This window comes from Salvelinus alpinus, chromosome 9 (genome assembly GCF_045679555.1).
Source record: "Salvelinus alpinus chromosome 9, SLU_Salpinus.1, whole genome shotgun sequence".
Taxonomy (NCBI): Eukaryota; Metazoa; Chordata; class Actinopteri; order Salmoniformes; family Salmonidae; genus Salvelinus; species Salvelinus alpinus.
Window position 1 is genome coordinate 52,324,475 of NC_092094.1, and position 27,174 is coordinate 52,351,648.

Genomic DNA, 27,174 nt, shown 5'->3' on the forward strand with positions numbered 1-27,174 from the left:
ATGTAATTCAATCCATACATTTGTATTTATCCCATCAGGGGCAAATAAATGGCCCTTGAGATATGTAGGGCTAAGGATACAGGTATCAATTAATTATACTTCCAAAAATTTGAGTTGTGCGCTAGTTAGGATTGGGCCCTGTGAGCCACCCTACTCACCAGGTCTCGGATGTGCATGACCATGATGAAGAGTGTGCTGTTCCTGTAGGAAACAGACAGCTTCACCTCCCCCTCCACTCTGCCTAAGGTGGGACTCAATGGTGGCGCATCTGCAGGACAATTAACTCTTTCAAAACTGTAGCTGCGACAATGGCTATACATATCAAATGGCTATACATATCAAATCAAATGGCTACCCGGACTATTTTTGTATTTACCCCCTCCCCCCTTTATTTATTTTTACGCTGCTGCAACTCTCTGTTTATTATCTATGTATAGTCACTTTACCTCTACCTACATGTACATATTACCTCAATTACTTTGACTAACCTGTAACCCCGCACGTTTATTTAGTAAATATTTTCTTAACTGCATTGTCGGTTAAGGGCTTGTAAGGAAGAATTTCACAGTAAGGTCTACTACACCTGTTGTATTCGGCGCATTTGACAAATAAAATGTGATTTGACATATACACAATAGGACTCAGATTTACCTGGTGCTTTGGACATCGCCTCGAATCCTTCCGTCTTGTCGTCTCTCGCGATCGGATGGAAGAATGTATAGATAAGATCACACTGATAGAGAGAGAAAATATTGGGAACCCTTTATTTGGATACTCTGTAGAGCATCTACAAATGGACTAATCAGTAACCTTTCTACTAACTCTAACCCACCTTAACCCTTATCCTAACCCTAAACTTAACCCTAACCGTAGGAAGCAATTTCTTATCAAACGGATAGTAGGACCATCTGTAGAGCACATACAGATGGACTATCCTAAAATGTGACCAAAATAATGAGTGAAAATGGAGTGTGTTGGGCTTTTATAACTGTGTGTGTGTGTGTGTGTGTGTGTGTGTGTGTGTGTGTGTGTGTGTGTGTGTGTGTGTGTGTGTGTGTGTGTGTGTGTGTGTGTGTCAATCACCTGGGTGACCTCTGTGGAGCTCCTCAACAGGTTGTAGACATAGCTGTTGAGCTCAATCTTCCTCTTGGCCGCCACGTCCTTGATGTGTGTACGGCCCAGCACCATCCTATTAGGGAACCTAGGGAGGGGACGGGGAAAGTTTAGTGCACTAACAAGAAGAGGTGCATTTGTAGTAGAAGTGTGGGATACACTTTTGGGGGTGGAAGGGAAGCTTCACCCACATACAATGTAAGGCTCTTCGAGTTAAAGCACAAAAAAAAATGCTAATCGTTCTCAATATTATTACTGTTGTTGTAAAATCTGAGGTTACCTTTGGCTTTCTAAGGTAATATATGGCATACTTTCAAAGTGTTTTTGGGAACAGGGTGCTGCTATGCCACTTCCAAACAGCTTCAGGTACTATGAGCAACACCTACAAAATGTGGGTTCTCCCAAAATGTGCGTGTGCACGTGTGTGCGTACCCTGGCAGCTTCCACAGAGGGAAGAGGATGCACAGTTTGTTGTGGAGCTCCTGGAACTCGTCGAAGGTGCGTAAGAGAAACTGGGCCTCGCTCTGCCCCTCTCGCAGGAGTCTCACCACATACGTCTACAGGAGGAGGAAGACGAGGGGGAGGAAAAAAATAGGGTTTTAGCTTATCTTGTTTAGAATGACATTCATGTTATGACTTCTCGATATGTAGATTTATTCAAACTCTTGATATGCCAGATATGTGTTCTTCTGGTATCCCTATAGGGCAGCTTTGCCCGGTCAGTGCAGCAGTGAGACCAATGAACACATGTACATCTATGGTTGGAGACTCACGTAGTGCTTGTCGGGGTTGTATCTCTTCTGGAAGGAGAAGATGGAGGCGTCGCGGATGCGTCCCTCCTGCTTCAGCGTGTAGGTCTTGGGGGAGAAGGAGAGGATGGGCTCGCCGTTGGACGGCAGGCCTGAGAAGCGCATCTGGGCCAGGTTGTGGATGAAGAAGTTGAACTTGGTGGCCACGCTGCCCAGGCTGGTCTCAATCAACCTGGAGGGAGGGAGGGAGGGCGGGAGAGTGAAGACAAAGGGAGTATGTTTTTTGAATGATACACTATTAGTTGTGTTTCCTGCTTTGCCTCTGTGAAAATGACCGAAAAGAGACTGGAGGTAAATGGAAGAAGAAATTGATAAATAGTAGCATTTCACATGAATGTTTTAGGATTGCAACTGGGAGTTCTATGGCGTTCGTGATGACATTGTTCTGCCACCAGCTGGGCATGGTGGGGCAGTCGTTAGTTGCAAATCAATTATAGCGCTGCATTCATTATCACTGCTGAAACGCAATAATAAAATAAAAGTTATATTTCATTTGTGGCTCCTGGTCGCCTTTTCACATCGGTCGTTCAAGCGTAAGCCATTCAAGCTACTAAACATAGTAAGGCTTGAGGACGTATTCTTGTGCCTTTTGCATTGGGAGGCTGAATAACGACTGTGGCAGGGGCTCAGAGAGGAGCGGTGCACCATGTTCAAAGCTATTCATAAAAGACTTGGTGGAAAAACAACACACTTTTACAGACAGTACCTGGTGAAGAAGATGGTGGCCTCAGCGTCGGTGGTCTGGGGCTGCAGCGCGTCATACACGTACTTAAGGTCCTGAGCTCCAGTAAGCTCTGGTAGGCCTGACAACGTCATCTGTCAAATTGCGCACACATACAAAGACACACACACACACACAATTACAATCCATTAATGTACAGCGAAAGGATTTACTAACAAAAGACTATTAGAAACCGATGACTTAGAGAAGGTCATACTGTAACAAGGGAGCTTTGATTCACGAGGCTAGAATAGAGCATTTGAATCGCTACGGTACACTCAATAAATTCCTTAGACCAAGAAGAGGGCCATCACCAAGGCCTAACAAAGGGCATTACCCAGGCAACACCAAAGTAACTCATCAAGTTGACGTCACACTTTGAGAAAAAAAAAACGATTTAGAAACACGCTTTGTGCCCCATCTATCTATCTGACAGTGGTCCTGTGCACCTTGGTTTCCATTTTTGTGAATTATTTGTGATGCCAAGCTTAAATGCCAGGTGAATTCCTAGAAAAGGCCAATGCAGTTATTCCACGTCAACTGTTTGTGCCGTCTTGCCCACTCCTATGGTCATGTTTACCATGACAACAACCATAGCGGTAGCACAAACTGATCTGGAACCAGGACTAGGACTTGACTGAAGAGCCTTATCTTACCAGTGAGAGCAGGTTGAGGAAGAGGCCTGAGTGTTTACGGATGAGGTTGTAGGCCTGGGAGCACAGGTCCACAAACAGCTGGAAGCGACTGGTGGGCCTCTCTCCCCCGTTGATCACGTAGGCCATGTCAGAGGTCAGCACGAATGGAGCACGGTCCCTGGGAGAAGGGGCAGGGGAGAGAGAGAAAGAGAAAAGCTTACTAAAACATGGGAGACGGAGAATTTAAAAAAACGCACGTGTCATGTAGCCTGGTTAAAATAGGGAGCGTTCGGTCTGGCGTAACCAGGCTACATGACACGTTGTCTGGCACAGGTCTGAATCAGAACACTGATTTGAAAGACTTGACCAAAACCAGCAGACACTCAGGCACCGTCTGGAGCGCAAGCACAGTGCACAAATGGTATCTTTACATTTTCTCATTACAGGTCAATAAAGCTTTACTCCTAGTACTGAGGAAACATTTGACTTTTACTAAAGAGAGGGAATAGGTTAGCGAGAAACAGTTAAAAGGTAGGGGAGAGAGTGCGCTGGAGGAGCAGTGGGTCAGATTTGAACCCATGCTAGCATTGGAGGCAGATGTTTAGACTGCTAGACCACCCCAGGCAACAGCGCTTACCTTTTGAAGCTGCCGAACATCTGGGCGTGGCCCAGGAACTTGCCGAAGTCGATGTGGAACATGTGACCGGTGGAGCGCAGCATGATGTTGTCGTTGTGGCGGTCGCAGATACCCAGCACGTAGGTGGCCACGCAGCAGCCCGCACACGAGTAGATGAAGTTCTCCGACGCCTCAAGGGGCAGAGAGGAGGAGTGAGACACACATACCATTTTCACACTATCGTGCAGCCCCAAACCAGACTGCGCTGGCATAGATATTTTCTTTTAACATTGTACTCTTCAGCAAGATCCCAGCAACTCTGGTGGATGTGTAACCGGGCCGGCTCAGTACAGCTCAGTTTGACTTGGCTCGATTCAGCGCAGTGTAAAAAGTCCTACAGTATTTGGTTCTCCCTCTAATAAGCTGAATCATCACTAGAGATCTGCATACTGAAATTGGGACTTCTCAGCCAATTAGTGCAGTGATAAAGGAAAAACCTGTGTGTAACATGCACATTGCAGGCAGACGAGAAATAAACAGATCATAATATCGCCACTTGTTCATCTTCTCAACCTCATCCTCTGTCGGAGTCTGGGTCCAAAGATTAAAGGGTCAAGCTTAGAGGTCAGACAGTTACCTTCTCGTACTCATCCTCAGCAGGGTTGTACTTGCGGAGCCACTCTGCCAGGGGCTTGTCCTTGAAGGAGCCCGTCACGCCGTACTCCACCTGGATCTTCCTCAGTGTGTCTGAGGACGGCACCAGCTCCACCATACCTGGCAATACACACACACAGCACCACAACACACACACTCCGTCACAACTACAGACACGGCATGAGTACGCATTGAATTACAATTAGTAAACCGGATGTGTATGTTGTGAATTCTAGTGTGTATTAGTGCCTTTGTCTTTGCCAGTGGAGATGCATTTGAAGTTGACTATGCGCAGGTCCAGTCCCTCCTGAAGCCAGATGCGGTCCATAATCCGGATCATCTGCAGAGCCAGCATGTCCTGCCGCAGGTCCTCTCCCACCTAACACACATAGACACGCAGGCAGGTAGGCAGGCAGAAACGCAGGCAGGTAGGCAGGCAGACACGCACGCATGCAGGCAGACACGCACGCACAGGCAGGCAGACACACACACAGGCAGGCAGACACACGCAGGCAGGCAGACACACACACGCAGGCAGACACACACACGCAGGCAGACACACACACGCAGGCAGACACACACACGCAGGCAGACACACACACGCAGGCAGACACACACACACACGCAGGCAGACACACACACACGCAGGCGGACACACACACACACGCAGGCAGACACACACGCAGGCAGACACACACACGCACGCAGGCAGACACACACACACGCACGCACGCAGGCAGACACACGCACGCACGCAGACACGCACACACACGCAGGCAGACACACACAAACACGCAGGCAGACACACACGCAGGCAGACACACACACACACGCAGGCAGACACACACACACACGCAGGCAGACACACACACACACGCAGGCAGACACACACACACACGCAGGCAGACACACACACACACGCAGGCAGACACACACGCAGGCAGACACACACACACACACACGCAGACACACACACACGCAGGCAGACACACACAGACCAAGACTCACGTTAGTTAGAATATTTATAATTAGGTGGGTGCTTATATTTGTCCTATTTCACAGATGTACAAGCGTGTATTCATGCGTATTAATATGTATGTGTGACATGGAAATGTGTTTGTTGCAGCCAGGGTCTGCCATTATCAACGCGACCCTGGAACAATTAGGGTTAAGTGACTTGCTCATGGGCACATCAACAGATTTTAACCTTGTCAGCTCTGAGATTTTTCGGTTAACGCTCTAACCGTTAGGCTACCTGCCACCCCTAAGTTATCATCCACAGAGACATATTATTTTATTCTCATTCAGAGTTTCTTTCCATCTATGTGTCAATGTCTGGTCAAGTAAAGGCTTCCCTACACATTCTATTGACAGAGCCCTATGTTGTGTTATTGTCATGCCACCAGGTGGTGCTGTTTTAAGTACGAAACCAAAGACAAGATGCAAACGAGTGTAGTAACTGATCTCTTTTCTATGTTGGAAAAAATGACACCTAAAGCAGCAAATCAAAACCAAGGGAACTCTTTAGAATGTATTCCTGCATTCCTCCATGCTTCAAACACTCCCAAAGCAATGACTAACTGTCCATTAATTCATGAAGAGAACGGCTCGAAAATGTGTCGAGGTATTTCCAGTGACATGTCAAGGACTACTAAGTATTACACCTCTGATAAATTGCTTGTTCATGGAACTTGGAAGTGCATATTTCATTGAGTCTGGCGTCACAGAAAAATAATCTAGTAGTCTAATCTGTCTAGGAGTGCTGATCTAGGATCAGGTCCCCCCCTCTTATTTATTATGATTTAAAAGGCCAAACTGCACTCCCAGCCCAGCCTCCCACCTTGAACATGACATTGATCTCCTCTCCCAGAGGGTCAGCGTTCACCAGGGCCAGCTTCAGGGGCACCGCATTGGAGTTGAAGAAGGAGCACGACTGTACACAGAGAGAGGGATCGAGAGAGGGGAGAAAGAGTAGAGAGAGGGGGGAGAAAGAAAGTAGGGAGAGAGGGAGAGAGAGAAAAAGAAAGAGAAAAGAGAGAGAGAGAAAAAGAAAGAGAGAGAGGATAGAAAGGGGAGAGAGAAGAGAGAGTGCCTGTGGTTAGTTATACAAGCCTGCCTTGGCCATGGGAGCACTGGCCTGCTTTTGGGAGACAAAGGGGGGGAGGATTTTATTCAGTGAGGGGGCATCGCCTTGGATTGTCTGGTACGAGATTGGGGTCAGATACACCGGTGAGCACAACACACACTAACAACACATACAGATCATCTCATATACAAAACGCACACACGCATCCACACACCCACACACACTTGCCCAGCTGTGAGAAACATGGCGGGGGTGTGCGGACGTAGCACAACGCTCAGTCAGAAAGGAAAAGGGGAGCCGTCGAGGACAGGGAAGAGCATGCCTGCATTCTTACACACTTACAGTAGATGTACAGGCCTAGATAGTGTATTCTAGTCAATGGCCTCTTACAAGAGGTGGTGGGGGGGGGTAACTAGGAAGTAATTGAAGTGACCTGTAGGTTAAGTGCCAGTTAGCATTTGGATGGTGGAGGTTATGACAGCTTGATCAGCCACTTGGACAACTACAGTATGGGTCATAGTGAAATGGCCATTTGTTGTTGAAATGGAGGAAATGATGCTGATCAGTTGATATGTCAGCCTCCAGTAAGTGACGGACCAAACAAGTAAACCCATGGTCAAATGGGCATTTGTTGAGTGTATGGTCAAACTTTAAGCTGGTAACAGATCCGTTTGTGCCGTCTTGTATGACAATGACCATAGGAAACAGACCTGGGACCAGGCTGGTCGTGCTTTGGGTCACTGTCTCCATTGTTGGACAATGGACGTACCTTGATGTTGAGTTGTTTGGCCTCCAGGCTGGGGCTGAGGGGCAGTCTGCAGCTGTTCCTCTGGAAGAATGACTGCACCCTCTCCAGACCTTCCTGGAGCACCACCTACACACACACACAAATAGTTTAATTAATGTCAAGCCTTCACGGTTGAAATTATGACGTAAAAAATGGGCACTTAAACATAACTGGTAAATAACTGGTACCAAAATTAACATAAGTAGTTAAACAAGACGTCCGGACCATAACTAAAAACAAGATTTTATTTGTATTTTACCTTCATTTAACTAGGCACGTCAGTTAAGAACACATTCTTATTTTCGATGACGGCCTAGGAACAGTGGGTTAACTGCCTTGTTCAGGGGCAGAATGACTGATTTTGACCTTGTCAGCTTGGGGGATGCGATCTCGCAACCTTTCAGTTTCTAGTCTAACGCTCTAACCACTAGGCTACCTGCCGCCCCAACAGCAGACCGTAAAATAAAGTGTTATCAAGCCCTTTTAGAGGCTCGTGAGATATTGTAGATAGTATTCTAGTAGTGTGTGTGTGTGTGTGTGTGTGTGTGTGTGTGTGTGTGTGTATCTGTTGGCGTGTGTCTGTCGGTGTGTGCTCGAATGCCTCCTGGCCCTCTCACCTGTCGTGCGTAGCCCCCGGCCTGCCGGACCTTCTCGGCCAGCGCCCCCAGCAGAGTGACCAAGCGGGTCTGTTTGTCCAGCTCGGCCCGGAGGCCGGCCCCACACAGACAAAGCAGTGCCCCCAGCACCTGGTCGTACCTCCGGCCAAACGCTGGGTCCTGCACCGCATCCCTCAGTAGCCTGGTGGGGAGAGTGAGGGGAGGATAATGGTATCGGACAAACCAGGGTCGTGTTCATTACGCACAAAACGGAAGAAAATTGACTTAAACCAGGAGGGACTACCCGGACTTGTAAGAAAGAACACAACCCTTTTTCAAAATGCTTTCAAATGTTTTCCATTCCGTGCCCTAATGAACAAGTCTCAGTTCATATTTCTGACTACCTATTGCAGCATTTGAGGGAACCAGCGACCTTGCGTTTATGGAGTACAAGGATGAAGTTTCCCAGCCTAGACACCCATTTAAAAATCAGTTTCGGGTACCTCCTGTTCCATAAAAGTCTACATTATACCACTTAGCAGAGGCTGTAGTATATCTATGCACAAACTATGCTATTCTATATACTATGCTTTATAAACACACACACACACACACACACACACACTACTAGAACACTACTTTCACAGTCCCCAGGTCCAGAAGAAATTCAAGGAAACGTACAGTATTATACAGAGCCATGAGTGCATGGAACTCCCTTCCCTCTTATAAAACGCAAGTGAACAGCAAATGTGGTTTTAAAAAAAACATAAAGCAACACCTCACGGCACAACGACACTCCCCCATGTGACCTACTTGTCGTGTGTATGTACTGACATCAGGTTTTATTTTATTTAACTAGGCAAGTCAGTTAAGAACAAATTCTTATTTACAATGGCCTACCCCGGCCAAACCCTAACCCGGATGACGCTGGACCAATTGTGCGCCGCCCTACGGGACTCCCCATCACGGCCAGTTGTGATACAGCCTGGAATCGAACCAGGGTCTGTAGTGACGCCTCTAGCACTGAGATGCAGTGCCTTAGACCACTGCGCCACTCGAAAGCCCATACATGGGAGTTTATGGGTTGGGGAGTAACGTATTACATGTAAGTGATTACAACAACAAAAAACATTAACTGTAATCCATTACATTACCAGCAGAAATATTGTAATCAGATTACAGATACTTTTGAAAAAGTAGATGATTACTTCAATTCAGAAAGGATGTTTGCGGAAAAAAGAATTGTCATTGTTTTCTCAATGACATTCAAATCAGCATTGAAAAAAGGCGTGAGTTTAAGTTTCTTCCACCTGAGCAAGTCTGACCACAAATCAGAGACTACTATGATGACACACCAAATGGGTTTGATGGATCGCGGGAAAAGAGCAGGAATAGGCTTTTGTAGGCTACAGTCCAAGCTGTCTTCCAATGGTGGGACTGCTGTCGGCATCCAAAGATTATCCAACTTGAATAAACGCTTGGAGGTCAGGATGACAGCAGTGTTGTAGACTACGGCGATACGGATATCACTTATTATTGATGTGAATCACACTGCTGCTCTCTCATTTAGCTATTTGCGCCTTACGGATTGTGGATGTTGTGGATGAATGATCACAAATTTAAATGTGTATTTGAACCCAATAAATGTTTGAATTCAAGAAGTTTAAGCTGCCAATCAATCATTATTTTTGGAAACCAGTTGACAGCCAGTGAAAAATGCGTTCTGGCAACAGCTGCATAGTGCGGATCCCTTACTTACTTACTTTATTGTCCCCATGGGGAAATTTTGTTGCAGTGTCATGTACACATTTAAAGTGGCGTTAAATACAAAACAAGATTTTACTTTTATTCCCAGCCTATGGAATAAAAGTGGGGCTTTTATTGCTCAATCTAATTCATGCTGATGAATAAATAAATAATGGACACATACTCAAACTCGCACACTTTTTGTGATAGACTTAAAAAGGGACAATCTGTAGTTGCTACATCCATTTTTGACTTGTAAATTACATGTACAGTACCAGTCAAAAGTTTGGACACCTACTCATTCCAGGGTTTTTCTTTATTTGAAATATTTTGGGCCTCCCGGGTGGCGCAGTGGTCTAGAGCTTCGCAGTGCTAGCTGCGCCACCAGAGTCTCTGGGTTCGCGCCCAGGCTCTGTCGCAGCCGGCCGCGACCGGGGGGTCCATGGGGCGACGCACAATTGGCCTAGCGTCGTCCGGGTTAGGGAGGGTTTGGCCGGTAGGGATATCCTTGTCTCATCGCGCTCCAGCGACTCCTGTGGCGGGCCGGGCGCAGTGCGCGCTAACCGAGGGGGGCGGGTGCACGGTGTTTCCTCCGACACATTGGTGCGGCTGGCTTCCGGGTTGGAGGCGCGCTGTGTTAAGAAGCAGTGCGGCTTGGTTGGGTTGTGCTTCGGAGGACGCATGGCTTTCGACCTTCGTCTCTCCCGAGCCCGTACGGGAGTTGTAGCGATGAGACAAGATAGTAATTACTAGCGATTGGATACCACGAAAATTGGGGAGAAAAGGGGAGAAAATTTTTAAAAGAAAAAAAATGAAAAAATGAAATATTTTCCACATTGTAGAATAATAGTGACGACATCAAAACTACGAAATAACACATATGAAATCATGTAGTAACCAAAAAGGTGTTACGCTATGATGAAACTGGCTCTCACAAGGTCTGCCACAGGGAAGGAAGACCCAGAGTTACCTAAGTTCATTAGAGTTACCAGCATCAGATATGGCAGCCCAAATAAATGCGTCACAGAGTTCAAGTACCAGACATCTCAACAACTGCTCAGGAGACTGCGTGAATCAGGCCTTCATGGTCGAATTGCTGCAAAGAAACCACTACTAAAGGACACCAACAACAAGAAGAGACTTGCTTGGGCCAAGAAACAATAGCAATGGACATTAGACCGGTGAAAATCTGTCCTTTGGTCTGATGAATCCAAATTTGCGATTTTTGGTTCCAACCCCATGTCTTTATGAGACAGGTGAACGGATGATCTCCGCATGTGTGGTTCCCACCGTGAAGCATGAAGGAGGTGTATTGGTGTGGGGGTGCTTTCCTGGTGACACTGTCTGTGCTTTATTTAGAATTCAAGGCACACACGCAAAACAGTCTCAATGTCAACAGTGAAGCGGCGACTCCAGGATGCTGGCCTTCTAGACAGAGTTTCTCCGTCCAGTTTCTGTGTTCTTTTGCCCATCTTAATCTTTGGCCAGTCTGAGATATGGCTTTTTCTTTGCAACTCTACCTAGAAGGTCTGCATCCCGGGGTCGTCTCTTCACTGTTGACGTTGAAACTGGTGTTTTGCGGGTACTATTTAATGAAGCTGCCAGTTGAGGACTTGTGAGGCCTGTTTCTCAAACTAGACACTAATGTACTTGTCCTCTTGCTAGGTTGTGCACCGGGGCCTCCTACTCCTCTTTCTACTCTGGTTAGAGCGAGTTTGCGCTGTTCTGTGAAGGGAGTAGTGCACAGCGTTGTACGAGATCTTCAGTTTCTTGGCAATTTCTCGAATGGAATAGCCTTAATTTCTCAGAACGAGAATAGACTGATGAGTTTCAGAAGAAAGGTATTCGCTTCTGGCCATTTTGAGCCTGTAATCGAACCCACAATTGCTGATGCTCCAGATACTCAACTAGTCTAAAGAAGGCCAGTTTTATTGCTTCTTTAATCAGAACAACTGTTTTCAGCTGTGTTTTAACATAATTGCAAAAGGGTTTTCTAATGATCAATTAGCCTTTCAAAAGAATAAACTTCGATTAGCTAACACAACGTGCCATTGGAACACAGGAGTGATGGTTGCCTCAGTACGCATATGTAGATATTTCATTAAACAAATCAGCCGTTTCCAGCTACAATAGTCATTTACAACATTAACACTGTATTTCTGATCAATTTGATGTTATTGTTATGGGGGGAAAAATGTGTCTTTCTTTCAAAAACAAGGACATTTCTAAGTGACCCCAAACTTTTGAACAGCAGTGTATGTAAATTGTAAAGTGTGTCTGTAATGTATTTTTCGTTATGTGTCGGACCCCAGTAAGATTAGCCGTCGGCGAATGGGGATACTAATAAATAATTAAAATCAAATACCAGAGATCTCCAACTGGTGGTGATTTTATTTACCCCCCCCCCCCCCCCCACCAAGTTTTCTGAATAATTATTTATTTGTATTTTCTTGGTACATAAAAGACTGTAAAAACACCAAGAAAACAGCTCCAAGTTACTTTCATTTTGGAAATCTGTTCCAAATTAATCCCACACATTATAGATATGTGATTGTATACAAATGTAAGCAAAGTTTGAAATGATGTGTTTTATGTTTTAGTCAAATGTTAAATCTGTTTGGGCTTCTTGCGGCCAATTTGCGGTCTACAAATTATTTGTAATTATGTTCTGGCCCCCTGACCATCGGCTCCCCCCCAAAAAATTGGGTCTAGTTGATGATCCCTGCTTTATACTATACCCCTAGTTTCCTCAGTAGGTCCCTGCTTTATACTATGCCCCTAGTTTCCTCAGTAGGTCCCTGCTTTATACTATACCCCTAGTTTCCTCAGTAGGTCCCTGCTTTATACTATGCCCCTAGTTTCCTCAGTAGGTCCCTGCTTTATACTATATTCCTAGTTTCTTCAGTAGGTCCCTGCTTTATACTATATGCCCCTAGTTTCCTCAGTAGGTCCCTGCTTTATACTATATGCCCCTAGTTTCCTCAGTAGGTCCCTGCTTTATACTATGCCCCTAGTTTCCTCAGTAGGTCCCTGCTTTATACTATACCACTAGTTTCCTCAGTAGGTCCCTGCTTTATACTATATGCCCCTAGTTTCCTCAGTAGGTCCCTGCTTTATACTAAACCCCTAGTTTCCTCAGTAGGTCCCTGCTTTATACTACGCTATACCACTAGTTTCCTCAGTAGGTCCCTGCTTTATACTATACCACTAGTTTCCTCAGTAGGTCCCTGATTTATACTATACCCCTAGTTTCCTCAGTAGGTCCCTGCTTTATACTATGCTATACCACTAGTTTCCTCAGTAGGTCCCTGCTTTATACTATGCTATACCACTAGTTTCCTCAGTATGTGTAGACCAGGGCTTAAAACTAACTTTTTAGTCTATCAACCACTGTGACAGGTATATAAATTATGGATTAGCATGCTTCTAAAACAAGAAATGTATTACTAGTAAGAAGTGATATTGTTTGATTTAATACTTTAATACTCTGTGACCTGAGTCTTTAAACCAAAATATCATACAAAAATGTTCAGCTGTCCCTTTAAGGTTACCTTGGTAACAGGGCCACCCACTCCGGTTGTCAATGTGTCTGTAAGAATCTCACTAGTAGAGGCCTACAGTCACTTTTTGCTAGCAGTGGAAGCAAACTCAAACATTGACAAGCAACCATAGCTTGTGAACATAATGTAAATAGCCAAGAAACACAAAGACAAAGTCTCACTTTCGGGTAAATTAGACCAACTAATATGCCTGTGCGCATTGCTTCCAAAAACACATTTTTATGTGTACTTCACTCACAGTGCTCACAGACCCTCAGACAGGCAGTGTTGCTTCGCATGGTGGGATAGCTATAACGTTAGGATTCTGATTTCTTTGTACATTACCAGATATGAAACAAAATGGCAGAAATACTTTGAAAACAGCTACTGCAGCATTTATTTAGCTATAAATCACAACTTGCACTTGTGCCCATACGTGACTATTTTTATGAGCTGCTCGCACTGTATATCCCTGAGCGTGACCACCTGCCAACAAGGCTGGTGAATTCTACATTCTTACCCGCCAATGCCAAAAATTGACCCGCATTTGGCTGGTGGCCAGTGTTAATTTTAGGGCCCGGTGGAGACTCACCAGTACAGGTAAAGGGTGATGTTGACGTTGCCCTGTGCTCTGGACAGCAGGAATATCACCAGGGCGTTATTCAGGTGACACTCAAACTTCAGCGCCTGAGAGAGCGACAAGGACACGAAAAGGATAAGTGGTTGAGAAAAGCATTCAGGGTCACTAACAAATTGTTTACCTGTGTATGTGTGTGTGTACTACAGACTGTTCACCTGCACTAGCTGAGGCAGGTAGTCGGCCAACTCGTCATCACTGCTGGATTCGATCCAGCTGACAGCCACACTCCTCACCTCTGTGTCAGCAAACCTGCAGGACAGAGACCAAGACAGGCAGGTCAAACTTGAGTGTGACCTTTAACCTACATACTCACGTAAACGTCAAATCGCACACCTCCCACTTTACACATACGACTTATCTACCGCAGGTTTCTATTGACCACTGCTTAAACTCTAGCTTTGCACACTCAAACTTAAGGAGTGTGTGTGTCTGCCTCTATGTGTGTGTGTGTGTGTGTGTGTGTGTGTGTGTGTGTGTGTGTGTGTACACCACACGTACTTAGAGTCGAGCAGCTCCAGAGCACAGACGGGTTGGAGTGAGGGCCAGTTGTGGAGTAGGGCGTGAATCTCAGCTATGCTGCCCCAGTCCCAGCTGGGGGCGCTGGCCAGCACCTTGGGCAGGCTGTGGGTGTGAGCCCGGCAGTGGTGCCGCTGGTCCCACAGCAGCTGGCGGTCAGCCCGCGTCAACCTGGGGGTGGGAGGGAGGAGGAGAGAGAAGGGGGTGATACGGTGAGTCAGAACATAGACCACTGCTACCGCTGACAGGGTTCTCACAACAAAGACCCTATTAGAAATCACTTTCTTCAGATGCTATACGTAATTTATGGTCATCACCATCTGGGTCATGTTCAGTTAGGCACGAAAACAAAAAAAAGGGTCTGAAGCAAAGTCAAATGGGTTGGAACTATCTATACTTGACAAGTAAGAAGCGCTTGTGTTTGTTTTCCGTTGCAAAACATTTTGCTACGGTGTGGTAATGAACACTATAAATGAACGCTATACGATAGACGGCAGTGCAGCACTCTCTTGCCACAAACCCCACCAACAGCTCATATAATGCTCATCCCCTCTGATGGCATATTACTGCATAGGTCATGGGGACACCTCTGGGTGCCACGTTATGGTTTTTGCCCTAGCACTACACAGCTGATTCAAAGAATCAAAGCTTGATGATGACTTGGTTATTTGAATCAGCTGTGTAGTGCTAGGGCAAAAAACAAAACATGCACCCAGGGGGGGGGGGGTTTGGGGGTGCAGGACCGAGTTTGGGAAACCCCTGATCTACAGACTATGCCGTGGACAGCCTTTCAGGTTAGCTTCACTCTTGTTCTGAGATAACCTTTAGGACTCGGAAATACACCCTAGCAAAACCATGTGGTTATAATCGGAGTAAATGAGAGAAAGCTCAGAGAAAGTAAAGGGATTAGCGCTTTAGAAGAAATTGCTCTCTGTGGAGGCTGGGAAAAGGGTAATGAATCTGGCTGGCAGCCTGGGGTGGGTTTAAGTGGGCATTTATATGCCCACAGTTAAACGTCTGGGGGAACAGACACTGGAATGAGGACAGACAGCCATCTATGGTCTGGGAGGACTGGAGAGTCATTTGGGGATAAAGCCTCCGTAAGGCCCTACATAACACCATTATAATAATGACATAACAGTTGTCATAATGGCAGCTGGTGTCAGCTATTGACAAAGTTATGACACAAACTGTTATGAACCTTCCTTCATAAGGCCCTACATATCACGATCACAATTATGACCTAGCAGTTGTCATAAACCGTGAGAGACTAGCGGCCATGACGGTTTGTGACAACTGCTGTGTCATAATTATGATCGTGATATGTAGGGCCTTATGAAGGAAGGTTCATAACAGTTTGTGTCATCATAACTCATGTATTATATCATGACGACAGACACAGTACCCGAAGGTAGAGGCTCGGCTGCAAAGTTTCTCCACCCGGCGGCGCAGGTCAGGGTCCAGCTCCTCCAGGGTGTTGGGGTCAGGGCAGGGGCTCTCCTGGTGCCCAACGTACAGCACGTCCACCACTGGGCTGGGGAAGTCGACCTGGAGGGGGGGGGGGTCACGGAATGGTTAGGCAGACACACAAACGTGCATGGGTACACACACATTAGGACACCACAAAATGGGAAATGTGTTTGAGATAGGGGAGTTTAAGAGAGATTTTGGGGCCTGTTTGAAGTACTTTTAAAAGAAAAAAAGCTTTTTCTTCAATTTGCTTGAGGTTAAAACTGATCTAACATGATTGAACAGGTGCTTGGCTTCACCTGTCCAATTGTGTTGAATCACTGATTGCTTTGAAAAAGGAGGGAAGATTTGCATTTGAACAGGACCTACACATAAGAAAATCGCAGAACATCGACTTGGACGGGAAAGCGCGCTCTAGTAATTTTCTATGGGTACAGTATTGCTGTGTAGAGTCGTGGAGTCACCTGCAGTATGATCCTCTCGGCCAGGTTCTTCCTCCGGATCCCGGCTGCAGCAGAGGCAGCCTGAGAAGAGGTCCACAGACACAGCAGCTTGGTTCCCCTCGCCAGCACCCTGGAAAAACACGCGTAAGCATTAACATGCATAGCAACACACAAAGCACCCCAACAGACAGCTATTTACACAATCAACTCTTGAAATACACTCATTCAAATGCCATGCAACACAACAAAACACACAAACAGCAATTGCACAGTCAACCACACTACTAAATGTGTTGCGCATCACCGTCGGAAGTCAAATAGGGGCAGGGAGACTTTGCCCAGCACTTCTGGTCCCTTGTGCTGTTTGTTGGAGTCCGGGGAGCCGCTGGCGTTCTGGTTCAGGACCCCAAAGAGGGACAGAGTCAGCATTGACTCCAATGGAAGCAGGGCCACCGCCATTGGAAAGTTGATCCTGGAAAGAGGGAACAGAGTGAGAATAAGGGGGGAAAATGGAGTGGGAATCATGGTGGAAAATGGAGAGGGATTGGAGTGAGAATAGTGAATAAGTATGAATGTGCATAGCTTGTGAGTCTGTATTCCCACTAGCCTGTGACTATATTCTTAGATCATCATCATACTGTTTGTGGCTCAGTTGGTATGAGGACTCAATTCCCGCAAGGATCACATACAAAACAAGTACAGTATCCCTCACTGTCCTGCAAGATGCTTTGGATCAAAGTGTCTGCAAGTGGAATCTGCTATCTATTACTAGTAATTGTATCCAGTGATAGGCTGAACGACACACTGATTATGGGTAACAGACCTCGCCTTTAATGTTATCATGTCTTGGCTATCAGTTTGTATTATTGTCATGCTATGTACGTTGTGTTGGAGCCTGCATGACAGAAGCGAAGAACATTTGACCCTAGTCTACATTTTGATCCTAAAGAGGCACATCATTCAACATAAACACTACTATAACTAGCCATTATATTTCACGTACATTTCGTCCCATTTGATGTGGTAGAAGAAGCTCTTGTAGGTGGCCACTTTCTTGGACTGGATGGGCTTGAACAGGTTCCTGCCGTTGTGAGTCAAAGCACACATCAGATAGTACTTCTCATAGCTGCAAAAGAAGGGAGGAAGAAATGAACAAATTATGAATGAACAAGTTAAACTCCCATCCATGTACACAGAGAGAATAGACTCTTGTCCATAAAACACAGTCGTCCTCTGTACCTAATTAAGCCACACTAGTGCATTCTTTAATACACTACTAACAGAGCTCTCAGAACCATTTATCAAATGCAGATTTTGTTAAATTGGCTCCTCTTATTTAAACAGTTCCATGTCTTTCACATTATGAAAGACATTGCATTTTATGAGCACAATACCAGGCAGTGAACCATTTGGGATTCCAAAATATTTCTTATTGCTCAATGCCATGAGTCTTGTGCTTCGACACAGCATGGTATGCGTGCCTCCACTGTCGCTGGTGACATGATGCATCACTGTGCCTACAGATGGTGTGTGTGTGTGTTTGCATGTGTGTTTGTCATAGGACGCTAGCCACAAAAGAGCAAAGCACTCAAGCCATGATGACGAGGGACGAGTCCAGCAATGCAATCATTTTGGAACACAGAGTAGCTGTTAGTTCGGGACTAAACATTTTCAGGGGAACACTTCTGGCCTTGTGTTATGGGATAAATATTTTCAGACCTCCTTTGGTATGGTGCTCAAAAATGTTTTCCATATCTCCTAAAAATAGCTCTTGGACGAGGCCCTATGGATGACGGGCAGAAAGAAACAGCCTGTTATTAACCAGATCCTCTCTTTTTGAAGCGGTCGTCTGCCTACCATAAAAATACTTGAGTCCTGGACGGCGTTTTACAGTGGCATTTTGGACCTTCCTCCCTCCCATCAAGCCTGGATCTTTTTTCATTCGGCACCAAACGGAAAAAAATGACTGAAACAGGGAGGAACTACCTAGCCTTGTCCAATAAGAAACGCACATTGTTGTTTTCCGTTGCAAAACATTTTACATTTTACAACGCTTTCTGTTGTGAACCATATTGAACACAACCCTGGAGTGAGAGTCGCCAAATGTGCCACTCCCCAAGTCCCCAAGTCGTGCAAGATTATGCTCACTGAATGGAAAGGTTGGCTCAAGTCTATTCCAGACAGAAAGACACCATAAATAGATTAAAGCCTTGGTGGAATTGGATACCGTGATGGGGGAAATAAGACACGGAGAGAAACAACGGAGGAGCAAGACAACAAGAGTATCAATTCTGAGGCCAAGTCCTTCTTAAAAAGGTGGAAACTATAGTCTCAGGTATCTTCCTTACTGCAATCCAGAAAACGTAAAATGGTATATTGGACTGGGGTTACACACACCTGCTGACCCAGACAGCGGGGATGCCGTGCATGGCGAACAGGGTGAACTGCAGATGGTCCGTGGTGCCCGAGGCCTCCTTGCTGCCACGCCCCTCCGCAGCAGACTCCCCCTCGACATGCTGGGAGTTGGAGGGGTCGGGGGAAGAGGTAGAGGAGGCGGCGGGGCAGAAGGAGCGCAGGTAAAGCTTGGCCAGGTCGTAGACGGCATCCGTCAGGAAGCCCATGCATTCCTCCACGGGGCTGAGGTGACCTGGATGGGTCAGAGGGTTACGTTAGCGCAAAGGATTTGAACTGTTTTTGTTGTTGATTTCTGGAAGCAGGAATTGCCCCACTGTGTGTGATTATGGACTGATCAAAGTCATATTGCGGAGTAAAACTTTTGATGTGTGTGAAAAATGTGACTTGTTGTTGTAGCACTCACCATTTGCTGAGGATTTGGAGCCCACCTGAGATAGAAAAGTACACAGATATGATAACTGCTAGAATTCCATCTCCTGTTAAACTATCCTACGCCCTTTCGCTGCAGTGAGACAGATGTGTATGTCTGACAGCTATATATCAATATGTCTGTGTGTGTGTGTGTGTGTGTGTGTGTGTGTGTGTGTGTGTGTGTGTGTGTGTGTGTGAGTGAGTGAGTGAGTGAGTGGTAGAAGTGACCAACCAATAGACATACAGTACCAGTCAAAAGTTCAGACACACCTACTCATTCCAGGGTTTCTCTTAATTTTTACTATTTTCTACATTGTAGAATAATAGTGAAGATGTCAAAACTATGAAATAACACAAAGTCGCTCTGGATAAGAGCGTCTGCTAAATGACTAAAATGTAAATGTAAATATGGAATCATGTAGTAACCAAATAAATATTTTATATTTAAGATTCCTCAAAGTATCCACCATTTGCCTTGATGACAGCTTTGCACACTCTTGGCATTCTCTCAACCAGCTTCATGAGGAATGCTTTTCCAACAGTCTTGAAGGAGTTCCCACATATGCTGAGCACTTGTTGGCTGCTTTTCCTTCACTCTGCGGTCCAACTCATCCCAAACCATCTCAATTGGGTTGGGGTCGGGTGATTGTGGAGGCCAGGTCGTCTGATGTAGCACTCCATCCCTCTCCTACTTGGTCAAATAGCCCTTACACAGCCTGGAGGTGAGTTGGGTCATTGTGCTGTGGAAAAACAAATGATCCCACTAAGTGCAAACCAGATGGGATGGAGTATCGCTGCAGAATGCTGTGGTCGTCATGCTGGTTAAGTGTGCCTTGAATTCTAAATAAATCACAGATAGTGTCACAAGCAAAGCACCCACACACCATCACACCTCCTCCTACATGCTTCACGGTGGGAACCACACATGCAGAGATCATCCGTTCACCTACTCTTCGTCTCACAAAGACATGGCGGTTGGAACCAAAAATCTCAAATTTGGACTCATTAGACCAAAAGGACAGATATCCACCGGTCTAATGTCCATTGCTCGTGTTTCTTGGCCCAAGCAAGTCTCTTCTTATTGGTGTCCTTTAATAGTGGTTTCTTTGCAGCAATTCGACCATGAAGGCCTGATTCACGCAGCCTCCTCTGAACAGTTGATGTTGAGATGTGTCTGTTACTTGAACTCTGGGCTGCAATTTCTGAGTCTGGTAACTCTAATGAACTTATCCTCTGCAGCAGAGGTAACTCTGGGTCTTCCTTTCCTGTGGCGGTCCTCACGAGAGCCAGTTTCATCATAGTGCTTGATGGTTTTTTGCAACTGCACTTGAAGAAACGTTCAAAGTTCTTGAAATTTTCCACATTAAGACATGAAGGTCAGTCAAAGTAATGGTGGACAGTCGTTTCTCTTTGCTTATGTGAGCTGTTCTTGCCATAATATGGACTTGGTCTTTAACTTCTTTATGATAGGGGGCAGCATTTTCACTTTTGGATGAATAGCGTGCCCAGATTGAACAGCCTCCTACTCTGTCCCAGATGCTAATATATGCATATTATTATTGCTATTGGATAGAAAACACTCTTAAGTTTCTAAAACTGTTTGAATGATGTCTGTGAGTATAACAGAACTCATATGGCAGGCAAAAACCTGAGAGGAAATCCAAACAGGAAAAGAGAATTCTGAGGCTGGTCCATGTTAAACTCATCGCTTATTCAATTCCCTGTAATATATGGATCTGTTTGCACTTCCTACGCCTTCCACTAGATGTCAACAGTCGGTAGAACGTTGAATGAAGTTTATACTGTGTTGTGGGGCCGGATGAGAGAGGAATGAGTCAGTGGTCTGGCAGATTGCCAGTTCCTGGTCATGCGCTTTCCTCATGATATCGCCTTGCGTTCCATAACTTCTACAGACATGAAGGAATGCTCCGGTTGGAACGTTATTGGATATATATGATAACAACATCCTGAAGATCGATTCTCTACTTACTTTGACCAGTTTATTCGACTTGTAATATAACTTTATGAAGTTTTCCTCCGACGTTTGCCTGCATCTGCGCGAGCGTTTGGACACGTGTACTACACATGCTAGCAAAAGTAGCTACTTAGACATAAGTAATGGACATTATCGAACAAAACAACAATTTGTGGAACTAGGATTCCTGGCAGTGCATTCTGATGAAGATAATCATAGGTAAGGGAATATTTATGATGTAATTTCGTATTTCTGTTGACTCCAACATGGCGGAGAAATGTTGTTAAATCTGAGCGCCGTGCTTTTTCCGTAAAGTTTTTTTTTTAAATCTGACACAGCGGTTGCATTAAGAACAAGTGTATCTTTAATTCTGTGTAAAACATTTATCTTTCATCAAAGTTTATGATGAGTATTTCTGTTATTTGACGTGGCTCTCTGCAATTTCTCTGGATATTTTGGAGGCATTTCTGAACATGGCGCCAATGTAAACCGAGATTTGTGGATATAAATATGCACATTATCGAACAAAACATAAATGTATTGTGTAACATGATGTCCTATGAGTGTCATCTGATGAAGATCAAAGGTTAGTGATTAATTTTATCTCTATTTCTGCTTTTTGTGACTACTATCTTTTGCTGGGAAAATGGCTGTATTTTTCTGTGGCTATGTACTGAGCTAACATAATTGTTTGGTGTGCTTTCCTCGTAAATCCTTTTTGAAATCAGACATGTTGGCTGGATTCACAACATGTGTAGCTTTAATTTGGTATCTTTCATGTGTGATTTCATGAAAGATTGATTTTTATAGTAATATATTTGAATTTGGCGTGCTACATTTTTTCTGGCTTTTGGCCAAATCAGTTCTGTTATACAGACACTAGACACTATTTTATAGACACAGACACTATTTTAACAGTTTTGGAAACTTTAGAGTGTTTTCTATCCAAATCTACCAGTTATATGCATATCATATCTTCTGGGCCCGAGAAGCAGGCCGTTTAATTTGGGCATGCTTTTCATCCAAAATTCCGAATGCTGCCCCCTACCCTAGAGAAGTTAACACTTTTTTGGTTACTACATGATTCCATATGTGTTATTTCATAGTGTTGATGTCTTCACTATTATTCTACAATGTAGAAAAAATAAAAAATAAAGAAAAACCCTGGAATGAGTAGGTGTGTCCAAACTTTTGACTGGTACTGTGCCTTTACATATTCATATGATGGTTAGACATCATTGGACCCACCTCTGGCGAGCGTGTCCTGGGGAGGTTGACAGAATGCTTAACCCTTCTCACTGCTTCTGTGATGGCCTGCGTCTCCACCTCGTCCAGGGCACAGCAAAGGTTCTTCACTGTCTGCACCACCCGATCCACCGTCTTATATTGGGTGCTCTGTGGTGGAACAAAGTCATTGTCAAGTGTGTGTGGGCGTACACAATCTCTGTTCAGTTACTCAACAATTCAAAAGTGATTCTTGAAACAGATGTGCCATTTCTAGAGCACATGTCATCCAGGAATTTATAGGCCTGTCGCAAGCATGTGTGAACTATACACACAATGAACAACCACTACTCAACGCCTGATAGCAATTTTACACCACAACCATCCGCTATCACAGAAACATTTAGGGTCTTCAGTGCAGTGTCAAAGATGTGAATTAACTTCATAAGCTACCTCATTCTGCAGGCAGATGTTGACTTGATTGTGATAGCCTTCCAGATAGTCAGCCAGCCCTTGTCTGAGACAGAGAGAGAGAGAGAACGAATTATCCAATCACAGAAATCTCAGCCGTTATCGGGAATTCTAGATGGCCATGTTTGGCCTCAGACAATGGCTAAGATGACGCGATAAGGAGCAGAAAGAAAGGCATGTTCCTACCTGGTGACGTTCTCCTTGAACGGCCTCTCCACTTGGCCCAAGTGCCTCTCCAAGTCCACCTGAGAGGTGTCGTCTTCCGCCTGCGTGCACACAACAAACCATGACATTTCACTGCGGCCTCCCTCGAATCACACTAGGGTTTCAAAGTCGGCTCATTTCTGGAGTGCAGTTCGACAAGCTTTTGATGAAAGGTCTTAATATGATTGCATCTTACCGTGAACGACGTCACTGTTGAAGTGAACACGCTTTTGAAGTATATAGGAAGAACCTTGAACTTACAGGCCTGACACTGCTAGGTTTCAAATGGCGTGTGTCGGTCTTACCAATAAGGTCAGTATTTCTTGAATGTTTGCTTTAACGAGGTATTTATGATAGCCAGCCTGTCTGCCCGTCTCCCTGCAAGTCTGCCCGTCTCCCTGCAAGTCTGCCCGTCTCCCTGCAAGTCTGCCCGTCCCTGCAAGTTTGAAGTTCTCTTTTCTAGGCATCTGTCTATTTCATTAACTTTCCTCCAGGCCTTTGACCTTTAGCTGGTCTTATTCTACTTTTGAGCTTTAAACACACATCAAAGTGCTACATCACTGATTGGTAGGTTGGTAGGTTGGTTAGGTCTTACCGTTCGTGCCAGATCCCTTCTCATGGTGCTCTGGGAGAGCAGCTGGAGCTTGATCTCTGCCTCCCACTTCCTGCAGTTCTGTACGTACTCGTGGCTGCCCAGGCTGTGCTTACTATGGAGAGGACACAGGGCCACAGGGGGTCTAAGGTCAAATATGATATTAGGGTCTTGTCCATTAGGTACCAAATAGAAGGAAACAAAGGGACAACCTGGATTTGGTCCAATAAGAAATGCACAAGTTTGTTTTTATTTCAAGAAGTTTACAAAGGTTTCCCGTTGCGTGCCCAAATGAACAACACCCAGCAGTTATAGCATTATGCTCGGAACATTGTGAGGAATGAGCCCAGTTCCGTTTCAGCACTTAGCCCCAAGCCCTTACCACCTTTCCTTTTGGTGTTCATAGATCTAAAATTATGGGAAAAGGGACGAATCAGCAATATGGTAGTGGCTCCAACTAGCCTTCCAATAGGTTATGGTGGAACGTCCGTCATCTGGTTTCCACCTAATCTAACCTTTCAAATCAATGGCGTTGAATGGTAAGGAAGTAGGCCAAATGGAACTAGGCCATAGTAATTCAGATTCATCGGTTAAGGCCGTTGGTGTACACAAGGACATTAAACCCAAGAGTAACTTAGAACTAAACACTTAAAACCCACTTAAAAGTTAAAGAGTTCCAATGAATCTAAAGGGCCAGAGGGGGACCTGACCTGAGAGAGATGCTATGCTTAGCAGGGTCTGGGAGCAATGGAAACATTCCAGGACCTTCTGAGGGCTTGCCAAGACCAGACAAGGCCGGGAGAGTACAGATAAACACACTGGGGAATTTGTAGCTTGACACAAAGCGAAACTGACCCAAGTCTCTAAAAATGTAGTGCATGCAAGCAACACACACAGAAAGACACACACGTGCTACGCGGGTCAACTATTTGATCACCTGCAGCCTCCCGCAATTGTTAATAACCCATTCATAACCGCCTGACTATATGTGATAAAGTGAAAACTTGAGGCCCGCACCAAAACTATTTTGTTGTCTAGGGCCTCCCGGGTGGCGCAGTGGTCTAGGGCACTGCATCGCAGCGCTAGCTGCGCCACCAGAGACTCTGGGTTCGCGCCCAGGCTCTGTCGCAGCCGGCCGCGACCGGGAGGTCGGTGGGGCGACGTACAATTGGCCTAGCGTCGTCCGGGTTAGGGAGGGTTTGGCCGGTAGGGATATCCTTGTCTCATCGCGCACCAGCGACTCCTGTGGCGGGCCGGGCGCAGTGCGCGCTAACCAAGGGAGCCAGGTGCACGGTGTTTCCTCCGACACATTGGTGCAGCTGGCTTCCGGGTTGGAGGCGCGCTGTGTTAAGAAGCAGTGCGGCTTGGTTGGGTTGTGTTTCGGAGGACGCATGGCTTTCGACCTTCGTCTCTCCCGAGCCCGTACGGGAGTTGTAGCAATGAGACAAGATAGTAATTACTAGCAATTGGATACCACGAAAATTGGGGAGAAAAGGGGGTAAAAATAAATAAATAAATAAATAATAAACTCTTTTGTTGTCGGGGGTGCAGGATTTTTTTAAAGCTCAATTTAGATATGCCTATTTTTCTGCTTATAATTTTCAACACTTTGGTAGACTATTTGTTAGTCAACTTGTCTATAATTAGATACATGCAGCTTCTCTTCTTTCATTACTTGTTGCCCTAGAATACTAAATAAACCCTTGCTCACCAGAAAATATGTCATACATCGATAGAACGCATGCTTCAATCTAGTTGACATTGGTCAATTTCTCATTCATCTCTTCTTCTCTCCTGCAGCAAAGATGTTGAAGAACCGTGGAGAAAATGCAATAACAAAACAAAAAAAATGGGAATGAGTTTCCATCCAAACATCCGTTTGACCGGTTTTTAAGGGAATTAAAAGCTGTGAAAATGACCCAACATGTTTCTGATAAGATTTCAGTTTGGCTTGGATGCATATTTTATGTGGTTGTAATACTAAATCAGCTTTTATGATGCTGATAAAGATAGCAACTTTACAGACGGTCCCTAACCACACATTCATTCTCTCAAGATGCTGAAATAAATAAATAATATTTCTCCACTCCTGTTCGAGTGAAAATGTACATTTGGTGTATCATTTTACTGAAAAAAAACTGCTTAATGCTGCCGAAGTTAATAGATTAGGCTATGTGAGAGGTTATAGACCTACAGTGAGCGTCCGGACTTCAGTTACTATTCCATTTAACCCATCTGAACAGTACAGTTCCCTTGACGTACCATACTTGAAGTCCCCGTCTTCTGACTGTCGAATTTGTATAGCACCTCACAAATCACACAACATATTTCCCAAACATTAGCCTACTGTTCTGGCCCTCCCTTCTCTTTATTTTCAACCTCGCTATTTTCCAGTTTTTTTGTATTTAATTTTTTTTAAATTGAATTCAACTCCAACATTGTCCATTTTTTCCCCTCAGTGGATCGAAGTCAACATTTTCTGCCTAAGTTCCCAAAAGCACTTGGCAATAGCCATGTATTTGGCACGCATACAGTTAGGCCCTGAAGTTTAGGCTTACGCACTAACACTAGAGATAAATAATGGAATAAAAACCTCAATGTAGCCTAGGTATAAATTGCACAAGAATGACACATTTATAATACAGAGTTTGCTTTATTCAACCTGCCCGTCACCCACGCACCCCATCAGCCGCACAATATTTCACCACCCTAAACCTGCCCGGCCCAGTGGATATAACTGCGGGTTATGAGTCAACCCGACACATCACCAACACACACACTTGACCTAAGAGTATTTATGCCAAAGAAGTCTTTAAAACAAAACCTGCTTTTGCACAACCCCTCTGTTCTTAATTAGTAAAAGCAGCCCCTGCCCTCCTGACTGTTGCTTTTGCAACAGAACTGGCAAAATGGCCAAAAGGAAACATTTCCCTAACACAATTAAAGACAAATGGCTCCCTGCTTGAGGAATGTTGGCAGTGAGCTTGTTGATATTCTTGTTTAATCTCGCTCCTCTTCTCCTCTCTCTGCGAGGGCGAGAGGACACTTAGAGGCAGGATTGTGGGAAACGCAGGTGTCAGCGTGGGGTTGTGTGCCAGTGTGTGTGTGGTTGTGTGTGTGCGTGTAGGATTGTGGGAAATGTGGAGGCCAGGGTTTTACATTTGTGTGTGTGTGTGTGCTCACTTTTGCAGCACCTCCTCTTGGCCGCAGACCTTGAGGACGTAGCTGCCGATGTCCACCTGGTTGAGGTCGTCGTGGACCCAACACAGGGCTTGCATGATGAGGAGCTCTACAGGAGAACTCACTAAGGGAGGAGGAGAAAGGTGGGGAGAGTGAGTGAGAGTTACAGCAAGCACAATGGCATACAAAGTCTCCTGTTCAATTTCTTTAAAAGTGCATCCTTCCTTCCTCCATTCCTTGAAAAAATCATTGATTAGACAGGTGAACACAAGGACACCACCACACTAATAAAGCAAGGTGCCGTTTGTCCACCTCTAGGCCACAGGTAGGA

General features: G+C 45.2%; 1 protein-coding gene across 1 annotated transcript in view; it reads right to left on the bottom strand.

Annotated features, from left to right (window-relative positions):
• Positions 1–27,174, bottom strand: part of LOC139584011 (phosphatidylinositol 4-phosphate 3-kinase C2 domain-containing subunit alpha-like) — a 53,272-nt gene that overhangs the window by 1,981 nt on the left and 24,117 nt on the right. The window contains exons 5-31 of the mRNA XM_071415551.1: positions 26,847–26,967; positions 23,667–23,778; positions 23,054–23,133; positions 22,850–22,913; positions 22,421–22,567; positions 19,190–19,214; positions 18,769–19,018; positions 17,375–17,497; positions 16,676–16,843; positions 16,393–16,501; positions 15,864–16,006; positions 14,441–14,629; positions 14,098–14,191; positions 13,895–13,989; positions 8,039–8,219; positions 7,404–7,508; positions 6,389–6,481; positions 4,798–4,927; positions 4,532–4,668; positions 3,916–4,085; positions 3,300–3,456; positions 2,629–2,738; positions 1,887–2,094; positions 1,546–1,670; positions 1,084–1,201; positions 652–733; positions 159–268 (exon numbers count right to left, since the gene is read on the bottom strand). Of these exons, the coding sequence (XP_071271652.1) occupies positions 159–268; positions 652–733; positions 1,084–1,201; positions 1,546–1,670; positions 1,887–2,094; positions 2,629–2,738; positions 3,300–3,456; positions 3,916–4,085; positions 4,532–4,668; positions 4,798–4,927; positions 6,389–6,481; positions 7,404–7,508; positions 8,039–8,219; positions 13,895–13,989; positions 14,098–14,191; positions 14,441–14,629; positions 15,864–16,006; positions 16,393–16,501; positions 16,676–16,843; positions 17,375–17,497; positions 18,769–19,018; positions 19,190–19,214; positions 22,421–22,567; positions 22,850–22,913; positions 23,054–23,133; positions 23,667–23,778; positions 26,847–26,967 (3,446 nt within the window). The remainder of the gene's footprint in view (positions 1–158; positions 269–651; positions 734–1,083; positions 1,202–1,545; positions 1,671–1,886; positions 2,095–2,628; positions 2,739–3,299; positions 3,457–3,915; positions 4,086–4,531; positions 4,669–4,797; positions 4,928–6,388; positions 6,482–7,403; positions 7,509–8,038; positions 8,220–13,894; positions 13,990–14,097; positions 14,192–14,440; positions 14,630–15,863; positions 16,007–16,392; positions 16,502–16,675; positions 16,844–17,374; positions 17,498–18,768; positions 19,019–19,189; positions 19,215–22,420; positions 22,568–22,849; positions 22,914–23,053; positions 23,134–23,666; positions 23,779–26,846; positions 26,968–27,174) is intronic.